At 57.3% G+C, this 12,895-nt stretch overlaps 1 protein-coding gene across 1 annotated transcript in view; it reads left to right on the top strand.

Annotated features, from left to right (window-relative positions):
* Nucleotides 1-12,252, top strand: part of KLHL29 (kelch like family member 29) — a 126,257-nt gene extending 114,005 nt beyond the window's left edge. Inside the window, exons 5-12 of the mRNA XM_054569182.1 lie at nucleotides 1,615-1,817; nucleotides 3,065-3,324; nucleotides 3,806-4,004; nucleotides 4,140-4,322; nucleotides 4,528-4,708; nucleotides 7,786-7,979; nucleotides 8,319-8,463; nucleotides 10,202-12,252. Of these exons, the coding sequence (XP_054425157.1) occupies nucleotides 1,615-1,817; nucleotides 3,065-3,324; nucleotides 3,806-4,004; nucleotides 4,140-4,322; nucleotides 4,528-4,708; nucleotides 7,786-7,979; nucleotides 8,319-8,463; nucleotides 10,202-10,385 (1,549 nt within the window). The 3' untranslated portion in view covers nucleotides 10,386-12,252. The remainder of the gene's footprint in view (nucleotides 1-1,614; nucleotides 1,818-3,064; nucleotides 3,325-3,805; nucleotides 4,005-4,139; nucleotides 4,323-4,527; nucleotides 4,709-7,785; nucleotides 7,980-8,318; nucleotides 8,464-10,201) is intronic.
* The last annotated feature ends 643 nt before the right edge of the window (nucleotides 12,253-12,895 follow it).

The following is a 12,895-nucleotide window of genomic DNA, read 5'->3' as shown; positions in this document are numbered from 1 at the left end:
GGAGGTACAATGACCCCTTCAGGCCCCTGGTCGGTGAGCCCGTCTCTGGGACCCTCGCTCAGGCAATGGGATGGCAGCGGCACCTGTCCCCTGCCAGGTGCTGCTGTGTTGTGTTGTCTCTGGGGGGCCAGCGCCCAACCAGAGAGAGCACAGGTCTAACGGTGGCATTTCAGGCACCACGGTGTAGAGCAGAGTCTCGTGGGAAGGATGTTCTCCAACCTCTGTCACACCGACTCCCCGTGGGACTTCAGATCTCACCTGGTTCAGTCGTCTTGCTTTGCAGAAGAGGAGCCCGAGGGCCAGAGAGGTCAAGGCGGCCTGCTTGTCAGCGACACAGCTGTGGCACCCAGGTCCCCTAGCTCCCTGCTCCCACAGGAGTCGGCCTCACCCTGGGGCTGGCCTGCTTGCTCGCCCGACACCTCCACGCCCTGCTGCCAGCCACAGGCACCCACGGGGACCAGGCACAGGGGCCTTGGCCCTGGCCCGCTCAGGAGGGGGGGAGCGCAGAGGTCATTTCCCAGGACTGTGACTGGACCTAGCCCTGGGCAGAGCCCGGCTCGGTGAGGAGACAGGTCTGGTCAGAGCGGCCGAGGCTGGTGCCAAGCTGATCGATCACCCCAAGACGCCTGCCTCCCGACTCTTCACGCTCCGGGTGTTTTTCCTCCTGGTCACTTCTGTATCGGTGTGGTTTTTGCTTCATCTTATCTGTTTCCTTCCAGGTCCAGCTTTAGGGTGCGGCTGCCAGGCCTTAGGAGCCTTTGCAATGGTTTTGTATTTCTGTAGACACCAGATATGAACATACTTATATATTTGTGTCCCTCCCCCGCTCCCCCCAATTCACAAGCCCGATGCACACTCTACACGCAGGCCACTCTGACCTCTGACCCCGTGTTCCATGTGGCAGGAGGGTCCCGCCCCGGGCCAGGTCCCAGGTCATGGCTGCTGGCTGTCTGTGGCGGAAGTCCTTGGTTGTTCCCCCTTCCCCTCCTCCCAGCTCTAACCATTCTGTCCGTCTGTCTCGTCTCGTCCTCAGTTTCAAAGCAATGTCATGAAGGGCTTCCTTCCCATGCCTAAAAGGAAACAATATGTTTTTGGAAAGAGGTGGGGTTGGAGTCAGCGTTCCGGGACAGCTTGGGACCCTCAGTCTTTGGGGTGTTCAAGGAAGTCTCCGGACTGGCTGTGAGCACAGCCGGTTGGGAGCCTCAGTCTCGCTGGAGAATCTCCCAGGAGAATCTCCCAGGCCCGGAACCTGCTGGCCTTGTTTGGCGGAGACGCCAGGGCCAGCAGTGGGGCTGAACCGTATTGTTTCCCTTTGAGGCCAGTCCTGGTCCTCGTCCCCATCCACGGCTCATGCTTTTTGATTTGCACCTTTTTTTGCATGGACATGCCAAGTAGTGATAAGCAGGGTTTTCTGTTCTTTATGGGCGTCTCTGGTCAGACTCTTCTCTTTCAGATCCCGTGTAAGGTTGATTAGGTTCAGGTGTGTCATTGCCATGTCCCTTGAGTCCTAAACAGAAGGGCGTGGCCAAGGCGTGCAGGGAGATGTAGCCCTGTGAGGAGGCGGCGCCATGGCCGCGGGGTGGCAGATAAGGACACCCTGGTCTCTCTGCCCAGGTCGGTGCAAGATGGCAGCCAGAGCGGCCGGGAGAAGCTGGAGCTCGTCCTGTCCAACCTGCAGGCAGACGTCCTGGAGCTGCTGCTGGAGTTCGTGTACACGGGCTCCCTGGTCATCGACTCGGCCAATGCCAAGACCCTGCTGGAGGCGGCCAGCAAGTTCCAGTTCCACACCTTCTGCAAAGTCTGTGTGTCCTTTCTGGGTGAGCCCAGGGAGCACGTCTGTCCTCTGGGGGGACGTAGCACAAGTGTAGGGAGAATCCAAAAACAGCAAGGATTTAGAGGGGAGGGCTGCGTGTACACCCCTGCTCCAGATGACGCTGGAGTTCCAAAGCAGTGTGAAAGTGATCATTCAGAAAGACGTACGCAAAGGCCTTGCTCACCAGCATGGACAGAGGGCTCCTCTGCATCACTTCCCTAGGACCAGGCAGCCTTGTGGGGGCAAATGGAGCCACAAGGGTTGTAGGAAGGGCCTGCTGGCGGGGAGCTGACCCCTGGCCAGCCCTGTTCTCCAAACACTGAACTAAGCAGCCAAATAATTTTTATCCCTTGAACATACATCACAGCTGTACCACACCAGATGTTCACACAGGTCTGGACATGCGGACTGGGGACGGTCCCTTGGACACCGAGACCTGCGGCCCAGGATGGGGATTTGAGTGTCACAAGCTTCTGGCCAGCCCTCAGCAGAGCACACACTTAGTTTACAGTTTGGAGCTGCTCTGTGCGGGGCAGAGTGGGGCGAGGGTGGGGTTAGGATGCGCCACGACAGTCCTTGGCCCGGGCGTGGAGTGCAGAGAGGGGACTAGGGCTGGGCCTAGGCCAGGAGCAGTCAGGCGGGGGCAGCCAGGGCCTGAGACGCGGCCCTGGGGGACAGGGCAATCCAGAGGGTCAGGAACCACAGCTTCAGAGTCAGACTCCCGAAATGTCCTGGGATCCGGGCACTTCCAGGCTAGAATAACCATTAGCGGGATCTTGGGAGAGCTGACCAGATGGACCCCAGGTCCGGAGGTCAAGGGGGTGAGCCTGAGAGGCCCACGGGAGATGGTGGGTGGCACGTGTGGGGCGTTACTGCTCTCAAGACTCTAGAGTAGGAGTCTGTGACCCCACACATACCTGTCACACTTATGAAAGATGACATAAGCTTCTATCGTGCAACCCCTTCCTTCTACCCCAAGGCCCACAGGCAGTGAGGATGCTCTCAGGCTGGTGCCGACGCTCCGTACCTCGCAGTCTCCTGCTGCGACCTGCAGCAGCAGAGAGAGGCCCTGGGATAGTCAGCATGAGAAGGGGCAGGAAAAAACTCAGGACAGGGAGTCCTGGGGGCTCTGGGCACTGCAAGCAGGTCACAAGGACAGGCTCAGGGAGGGATCCAGAGTGACAGGCAACAAGAATAGGCGGTGCCCCACCCAGGTCCCTCTGGTCAGTGGTCATGTGCTCTCGCCCCCAGAGAAGCAGCTGACGGCCAGCAACTGCCTGGGGGTGCTGGCCATGGCCGAGGCCATGCAGTGCGGCGAGCTCTACCACATGGCCAAGGCCTTCGCGCTGCAGATCTTCCCTGAAGTGGCGGCCCAGGAGGAGATCCTCGGCATCTCCAAGGACGACTTCATCGCCTACATCTCCAACGACAGCCTCAACACCAAGGCCGAGGAGCTGGTGTACGAGACCGTCATCAAGTGGATCAAGAAAGACCCTGCCTCCCGTGCTCAGGTGAGGCCCGCCCCCTCTCTTCCAGGCCACCCCTTCTCCGGTGACCATAGGCCTGGGTAGAGGGAGGGGGGAACTATCCCCATGGGCAGCAGACAGGCAAAGGGAGGGATGAGAGATGAGACGTCAGTCAGCACAGGTTCCCCAGGGCTGGCATTCCACTTGAAGGAGACCCGCACTGCCCAAGAGGCCACAGGGCCCATGGACAGCATCAGGGTCCTTCAGGGAGGAGGGTGCCCGGAGCTCCCGGGAGCTCAGGCACAGCAGGAGGAGCCCCACAGATGGATTGTCCCTCCCAAGGCCGGCTGCAGCAGGCCAGGCCTCCCTGTTCCTTCCTCCCCTCCCCTGTAGCTGCTGGGAGCCAAGCGGCTATACCAAGCCAAAGACAGGCTGAATTATCCGTGTCACGCAGTCCCAAAACACACCACAAGAGGGAGCTCCATCTGCATCCCTCAGGACACCCCCTGTCTCCTTGACCCTACAGTATGCCGCAGAGCTCCTGGCCGTGGTCCGTCTCCCCTTCATCCACCCCAGCTACCTGCTCAACGTGGTTGACAACGAGGAGCTGATCAAGTCATCAGAAGCATGTCGGGACCTGGTCAATGAGGCCAAACGCTACCACATGCTGCCCCACGCCCGCCAGGAGATGCAGACGCCCCGAACCAGGCCACGCCTCTCAGCAGGTATTGAGGGACATGGTCCGAGCCCCCCAAATGCAGACGGTCAGCCTGGCTCTGGGTGGTCCTCCAGAGAAACACTAGGTACAGATGCTGAAGTGTCGGGGGCTGTGCCAAGGGTGCCCATCTGTGTCCCTGCAGGTGTGGCGGAAGTCATCGTTTTGGTCGGGGGCCGTCAGATGGTGGGGATGACCCAGCGCTCGCTGGTGGCCGTCACCTGCTGGAACCCACAGAACAACAAGTGGTACCCCTTGGCCTCGCTGCCTTTCTACGACCGCGAGTTCTTCAGTGTAGTGAGTGCCGGGGACAACATCTACCTCTCAGGTGAGGCCCCTCAGGGCCGGGTTGGAGACTGGGCACGGGCTTTCCGAGTGGACTGGTCTGCGCATGTCTGGGCTGAGGGAGGCCGAGGCACAGGAAGGGGTGTCTGCAACAAAGGGGAAGGCTTCTCCCTCTGCCCCGGGGCTGGGCCGCCTGGCCACAGGCTCCTCTTCACCTGCCTGCCCTCTGCCCCCCACCCCTGCTGCAGGTGGGATGGAATCAGGGGTGACGCTGGCCGACGTCTGGTGCTACATGTCCCTGCTTGACAACTGGAACCTCGTCTCCAGAATGACGGTCCCCCGCTGTCGGCACAACAGCCTCGTCTACGATGGGAAGATTTACACGCTCGGGGGCCTTGGGGTAGCAGGCAACGTAGACCACGTGGAAAGGTAACAGGCCACAGGCACACCCGGGACGTCCTCTGACAGTCACCGAGAGCTAGTGTCCCACTGCTCCTCCTTCCCAACACCCACCCACTGAGACAACTAGAGGTTGGACATTTGTAAGGTGATAGTCCCAGGCTCTTCAAACACAACGGAGTGAGAGGACTGGGGATTGTGGGGTAGGATGGCGACAGCTGCCCAGTCACTGCCGTGGGACACTCTTGTCCCCACAGCCCATTCAGGCATCAGACAAGCCGGAAGCATGAGACCTGGGGGTGGGAAGGCCCGGATGGGTTCGCTGGCCTGACCTGGCAGTCGGACGCACGGGGGCTGCAAGCACCAGCCCAGAGGCCCTCTGGGATTCGGGACGAAGCTGCACCAAAGGCCCAGATGCGCACATGCCGGTGGCTAGGCTTCATGTCCCTGCAGGTGGGCAGTAACACACCAGGGAATTCCCTTTCTCCCTCATCCCGCACTTACCAGGAAATCTTCATGTGACACAGGGAAGAACCACTGTGCACAGATCTGGCCAACCATCTAGAATTCTCCAGAAGGGGATAAAAGCCGGTGGGGTCCAGAACCCAGGGTATCAGCCTGCCCTCTGCTGGAAGTCCCCACTGGCTTCCTCGGGCCATTTAAAAGGGGCGACGCGCAGAGGGGGCAGGTGTAGGCAGGGAGGCAGCGGCAGAGCAGGCGGAGGCTTCGGTGCCATCCTGCCTCTGGAAAAACAGTGTCCCAGAGGGTGACACGTTGGCCCCCGGTTCCAGACCAGGAGGACCCAGCCAACATCGCCGGAGCCCCTTCCCATGTCCTTCCCGCACCCTGGCCCACCTCCCTGGCTCACACCAGCAGCCGCCACAGAAAGCATATCTCCCCATGTGACAGCTTTTTGCCTATAGAGCCACACATACCCCTCAATTTGTACTTTCCCCTCAGTGGCTAATTGGGCAGTTGACAAATGTGACAGCAAGGACGGTTTCAGAGCGAGGCAGGCTGGGCATGTTCACCATGGGCTTTTAACTCCCCCAAGTGGAGCCCAGACATGGCTCAGTTACATTTAATTGTCATATCGATTGGGAGATAATGGGGAAATCCCTGTGTGATTACGAGGATGCTAATAGTGCCGTTGAACCCGGGTCAGCCCCGATGCTGACAGCCGTCAGTGGCCCCTCGCCTCCCAGAAGCCCCCGCGTCCACTTGTTTGTCAGCCAACAGCAAACACATGCAACAAGAGACATTTTCTAGGTAGGAGTAAACAGAGCTGGATCTGTCATCCCATCTTGCTTTTGTCAGCTATTTTTAATCTCCTAAGACGTTGATTGCTCATTTTGCAAACTTACACTTGTTGATAAATACAGGGATTTGTTCGAGGATCAAATACGCAAAGAGGGGGATAAGTTCCACTCCCCTTGGGCCCCAGAGCAGCCTGTACCAGCTTTCCGTGCAGGGCTGGGCACCGAGTGACAAGACCACCCTGGGACCCCACAGGTGGAGGAGCAGCCCAGGACGGCAGGGTGCCGGGAGGGGCCCCGAGCCCCTCGTCAGCCCTCTGGGGTGTCGGCTGTCCTTGGAGGGACCGGACACAGACTCGCAGATCCCTGGGAGTGTACGTGCAAGTGAGGTGGAGGGTGCGGGACTCCCAAGGGGCACAGCTGAGCCCTTTGGGCAAGACAGGTCCTGTGCCACATGGTGGCGATGATGAGATTTCATGGTGACAGGAAGGGTAGGGCAATGGGGACCGACACCAGGGTGCTTTATTCCCCAGGAAGCACTAATGGTACAAATTGCTCTCATCTTGATAATGAATGAGATATATGGTGCATTATAATTATATTACATTACTGTATTACGGGAATAGAGCAATATTATGTAATTATAGATTAAAACAACAGTGCAGTAGACAAACCTGTATCATATCATTATATGAATAACTGGGCCTAATATTTTATAGCAATATATCGCAGTCACTGTGGTTACTGGATAAATGGTAGTGGAGCGCCCCGCTCTGTGGGGTCATTTGCATGTCATTAGCATATCCCTCCCAAGCCGGAAGCTGACAGATTGAGCTGATGGAGGGCTGTGGCTTGGCAATCAGCCACCTGGAATACCAAGCTCTCGGGAAATTTGTGTTTGGCGGAACGTGCCATTGTACCGAAAGCCCGAAGACTAACAGCCACACAACCTCCTGCCGTCTCCCAGCTCCTTCCACAGGAGCTCTTTGGATCTCTGCCCTATTGGCTGAAGAAAACAGATACCTGAACTTCTGACACTGTTCAGAAAGACACTTACTGCTTTGCTTATTAGCATTTGTCACTCAGGTGGGGCTTGATTCGGTCAAGCCCTGCTGCCCTTTCAGGCACTTCAGCCTCTTCTCCAATACGGCGTCTTCACGAGCTCAGAGCTGGATTGGGTCACAGCTGTCCCCTCATCCCCTCCAGAGCCAGGGGCACCAGCAAAGAAAGGCTGTCATCCTGGGTCACAGGACTGTGACCGTGGTGCGGCTCGTGTTCCACGGAGGTCCACGGGAACAAGTGGGCCCAATGTCCTTCCCAGGAAAGATATGGGGGTGGGGGGGCCCGAGTGTGGGGGTGCAGCCAGCCCACAGCGAGGTCCTGCCTCGGGCCCAGAGCTCTCGGGAAGGCTGTCAGCAGGGTGGGCGTGGGCCGGAGCTGGGAGGCCCAGAGGGAGGGCTCGTGAGGTCAGTGCACAAGGGACACTTGGCACAAACGCTGAGAACTGAGCCCCAAGCTGCCTCCGGAAGAAAGAGCTCAAAGACCCCGGTTCCTTGACGCGTCTGCTTACTCCCAGCTCCACTCTTCCTGTGAGCTGCTTCCTGTTCCCACGTTTTTCCCTGTCTGGTCTGGAACTCACATGCCATCACTTTTCCAGGTTCAGGACGAAGGCTGAGAGGGCTCAGGAGGGCAGGCGCTAGGTGGCCTTGAGTGATTCATGCAAGGGCCCCCAGCTGTGTGATCGCGTGCCAGCGGTGCCCAGGGCAGGAAGCAGATGGTGGTGCTCCCCGACGTCCACGCCTCGGCTGTGGCCCACTTTGACCTTGGGCTCTTTTTCTCCTCTCGCGGCAGGTATGACACCATCACCAACCAGTGGGAGGCCGTGGCCCCTCTGCCCAAGGCAGTGCACTCTGCGGCAGCCACCGTGTGCGGCGGCAAGATCTACGTGTTTGGTGGTGTCAATGAGGCTGGCAGAGCCGCAGGTGTCCTCCAGTCTTACGTGCCACAGACCAACACGTGGAGCTTCATTGAGTCCCCGATGATTGGTGAGGACCAGCTGTCTCCCCCGCCCAGGCCCAGTGCAGCCGCCCCACCTCCTCGTTTCATTCCACCTCAATGCCCAGCCCAGGAGGTGGGCTCAGCCCAACGCTTCCGTGAACCCAAGTCCAGGGGTGGGAGGGGGCGAACCCCAGCCCAGGGGCAGCTGAGCAGAGGGTGAGCCATACTATGTGCCCAGTGTCTCCTGGCCCCGAGCCTCATCCTCAGGCCAGTCAGTGACACTGGAAGTCTCTCCAGCTCCCTTCCCCTGAAGGGCCCGCTGGGAAAGAGAAGGGGAGAAGGCCAAGAAGTGATGCGCTGACCTGCCTGCCCTGCTCTCCCTGCAGACAACAAGTACGCCCCTGCCGTCACCCTCAATGGCTTCGTGTTCATCCTGGGCGGGGCCTATGCCAGAGCCACCACCATCTATGACCCCGAGAAAGGCAACATTAAGGCCGGCCCGAACATGAACCACTCTCGCCAGTTCTGCAGGTGAGCGGGCCGCAGCAATTCAGCCGGGGTTGGAAAGGAGGCAGGGAGGGAGGGACAACAGGACAGGCTGGAGCACAGTGAGTGACCACGGTTCATGGACCGAAGCAAGGCCCAGGCCCACAGCAGCAGCCCCCACCCCCGCCCTCTGCAGGTGCGGGCAGGAGCACCAGCGCAGACTGTGGAGTGCCTGGGGCCAGCCCCCGGCCTGGAAGCCCAGCCCTGTGGCTTCAACGGACCCCACAGCAAAGCCAGAAAAGAAGGGCTTCTTCCCGCAGGGACCAGCCCCACAGCTTTGGAGGCCACAACTTTTCTTAGCAGGCGGTGGGGGTGCGGCTGTGGGGTCAGCTCTTCCCGCCTTTCACCACGCCCAACCACCTGCCCCATCACAGACGGGAAGTAGCACCAGCCCAGAGCCCTGCAATGCCCTACATGTGACAAGAGGCTTTTCAGCATAAAGCACCTTAGGGAGCACCCACTGTTTGTACAGCATAGCTAAAAAGCAGTGCACTACTACTAACCTGTCACGTGACCTCGGACAAGGTCCTTTCCCTCTCTGAGGAGGTTCTGTGAATGAAAAGGGCAGTTGGACAAGACAACTGCTAAGCGCCCAGTAGCACGAAGGTTCTCCAGTTCTCTGCCTTACTTTCATGTCGCACACACTACCTGGTGGCCCCTCTGACAACACTCTGCACCGATACAGACAGCTGGCACGGGAACAGGGCTTGTCGGGAGGGCTCCCAGGCCTCGTCTGAGGCCCAAAGTGGGAGCAGAAAGACATGGTGCCCGAGGGGAGGATGAAGCTGGGTCTAGCAAGAGCAGCAGGGGAGAGGTGTGCCCCAACAGGGGGACGTGAGGGGCCCGGGTGGGATGGGGCGCCTAGGAGAGAAGGCTGGGACCTCCGGTGTCTGCTAGGAAGTCTAAACCGGCGCGTTCTCTTCAAGGCTCAGAAGTGCAGAAATGGGTGGGGATTTTCCAAGGGTATCTGTCCAGTTTCAGGGGCTAGCCCAGAAGAAATTGCCCCTCGCTCAGATGAGCGAACAAGCAGGGCTTGGCACGTGGATCCATGGGACAGGGTGGCTGGAAGGCAGGAAGGGAGGAAATGCAGACGGGGCAGCAGGCGGAGCTCACAGGACTGACCGAGACACAGGACTGAGCCCGTGAGCATGGCACAGGGACCGCAGGGTAACCCTGCCGAGGGCACCCCGGGCCCTGGCTGTCCCAGGTGGGCAGCAGCACTTGCCGCGCTGTTCAGGAACCACAGCGAGAAGCTCTGACCCTGAGCACCCCGGAAAGGGTGGAAAATGCGGCCTGGTGGCCGATGCCCAGTGAGGACTTATTATCCTGTCTGCTGGCCTTCTGTGAGCCATGTTCCCAGCATGATTTGAGCGGCAGGGAGGGCCTGTGCGGACACAGGAAGAGATGAGACTCAGTGAACGGAGCTAAGAGCCTGTCCGTCTCCCAGCCATCTTTCCTCAGTGCGGCAGGTCCCAGGACACCCAGTATTAATGTGTTACCCACAGCTCCAAGGGTAGTGCAGTGTGGCATTCTGATCGGCTCTGGAGGAAAGGTGTCTTTTTTTATACCAGCTTGGGTCAGAGGGCAAAGGAGAGCAGTGAGATCCCATATCACTTTTGCAAAAGGGGAGAAGCAGCCTGCAGCGAAACAGGGTACTGAGGATCTACCTCCAGGTCCAAACTGGAAGTTCAGTGGCTAATGCTCTTCCCGCTTCCCCTGACAGCGCCGTGGTGCTTGATGGCAAGATCTATGCGACCGGGGGCATTGTCAGCAGTGAGGGGCCCGCGCTGGGCAACATGGAGGCCTACGAGCCCGCCACCAACACATGGACCCTCCTCCCCCACATGCCCTGCCCTGTGTTCAGACACGGCTGCGTCGTGATAAAGAAATACATTCAAAGCGGCTGACATCAGCTGATCACCCACACGAGACTGTGGACGAGTCCGGTGAGGCAAATGCTTCTCACAGTGATCGATTTTCAGCAACACCGATAAGAGGCCGACAAACACAATCAAGGAACTCACTGCGCTAAACATTCGAATACTCTCTACATTGAATGTAGAAAATCATCCTTGCCTTTGGGGAAAGTGGGGCCTAGCGCTCTGAGCAGCAGGACCCGGGGCGTCCAGCGAGCGGGGCCCCGGGGCTCCAGCAGAAGAACTTGCTCTGAACGGAGGCGCTCACTCTGCCCGGTGCAATAGAGTCTCACATATTTTTCAACTGGGAGAGAGAAGCTGTTTTTTCCTTCCTGCAGAGCAAGCTTGACCCCAAAACCACCCTAGATCAGTTATCCTGTGACACTATTAGGCGTCAGGCTCTCTTGGAATAAGATCAAAGTGTCCTTATCACTTTGATTCCTACTTTTGTTTTTAACCAATCTACACTTCCAGTGGCCAAGAGAAAACAAGGGACAATATTGTACGGCACGAGGTCGCGGAGGCTGCTGGTCCCCACTGGGGCTGAAGAGGTCCCGCCGCCTGGGCAGAGCCAGGCGTGGCTGGAGCCACCCCGCCGGTCAGCGGGGAACAGCTGGGGGAGCTGCCTGTCCTCACAGGGTTTTCTACCACGTTTTTGCTGGAGAAGGACAAGATGATCATGCTAGCTTTCTCTTATCCAATATGAATTATTTAGATTTCCAAGGCATTTTCTTGATAAACAAAAAGCTATTTTTAAGTACCAAGAGGAGGAGGCCACAAGAGGGAGAACGCAGGAATTCCCCAAGCTCTTTGTAGGCAGAGCCGGAGCGGGGCATTTGCTCTGATTTTTCTACATGCAGAATAGAGGATCTCTCCTGGGGGGAGTAAACGCCCCCGTTTTATTTTTAGAAAAAGTAACTCCCAGACAGCCGCCATAAAAGCTGTGCCTCCTGGGGGTTCTGATCTAGAAGGCAACCACAGTCCAGCTCCCTCCATGAGGTAAAGCTGAGGACCCAGGCCCAGTGGGAACGGAAGGAGGGAGGGCGGGCGGATCAAGGTCTACAAAGCACAGGAGACTATTTTTGATATTTATAGCTATATATTAAGGCACCTGCCACCAGAGCTCTCAGGATGGGGACAGCCTTCTTAGATGAGCCATGACAGCCACGGCCCGAGGGGCATGAGCAGAATCGCTCTTCTTATAGCATGTCACCCTGAGACGGGGACGCGGGGACAGAGGTGACCCCGGGGCTCGAACGTGAGAGGCCTTCCCCGCCAGTCCTCAGACCCTCCAACCTCATGCGGTGATCAGTTTCCATTCCAGGGCAAGAAGAACGCCGCCGCCACTGCGCTGTTTAGTTGAAGTTGGTACCAAATACACATCTACCATTTTTATATCTAGGAAGTCAACCTGCTGTCATTTCATGATTTAAAAAAAAAAAAACCAGAAACATTTACAAGGAGAAAAGGACAGGACTCGCCTTCCACCTCTCAGCATTTGAGGACACAAAAATTCCAGCTCTAGCACTTACAAGTGCGGCTCCCACTTGGACGAGATACCGAGCTTCGTTATGCAGTTTTTAATATTATTTATTCTTTTAAAAAGTAATAAGCACAAAACTACATACATTGTATGTCATTTAACGTATTTATGTCAAACAGGGTGCAAGTGTGAACCCAAGGACTGGAGCACAAATTTCTAACTGCCTGGGGCAGGGCTACGTTAGCGTCGGGGTGCGGCTGCCTCCAAAGGAGGTGTTAGTGGTCAGCAGGACTCAACACAGATGACGCTGAGACCGCGCGTCTCTCCTCATCTATCACACTGGAGCAAAACTGGCTGTTTCTGTGAATGATATAAACAGGGTTCTCTGTAATGGTATTGTACATAGTATATGTTTATTGTTAAGTTCTTGGTATATTATAATAAATATATTTATAGATCTAGACTTGGAAGTCCATGTAATGTCTTCGCGGGCCTCTGCCCTCGTCACCGCCGCAGTCTGGGCCCTGTCACAGGCAGATGTGGATGGAGAGAGCTGAAAAGAAGCCAAGGATAAAGGGAAATTCAAGGTCAAAGTTGAAAGGGACTTGCAGACAGTCTGGAATTGACTCCGAGGGTCCAAGGGTGTCCCCTTCGTTGTAAGTGCTCTTCTTATTACACGTGTGTGACCAAAGCTTCAAAGTTAGCTTCCCGCTGATCTAATCCCTGTGTCTGGGATCTTTTGTGGGGACTGTGCCAAAGCCGCATGGCCAGTCCAACTCCTCAGCCTGAGAATTACAACTCGCTTCCCCCAGGAAGAACAACAGGTGTGGCTTGTACCCTAAGATTCAGGCAAGGTGGCCCCCTGCCTTCTTGAGTCACACCCAAGGCCGTTCTCTAACACGTCACATAGACAGACTTTGCTAAGGATGCCCCTGCAAGGCTTCCCAAGGTGAAAATGGAAGTCACCAGATAGGACTGCACTCCCTCTTGCAGGGAAACAAGTTGAGATTAGTAGGAA

This window comes from Pteronotus mesoamericanus, unplaced genomic scaffold (assembly GCF_021234165.1).
Source record: "Pteronotus mesoamericanus isolate MK-2021 breed Mesoamerican mustached bat unplaced genomic scaffold, CSHL_Meso_final contig_101, whole genome shotgun sequence".
NCBI lineage: Eukaryota > Metazoa > Chordata > Mammalia > Chiroptera > Mormoopidae > Pteronotus > Pteronotus mesoamericanus.
Note: the sequence above shows the minus strand (reverse complement) of the source record. Positions and strands in the feature narration are given on the sequence as shown.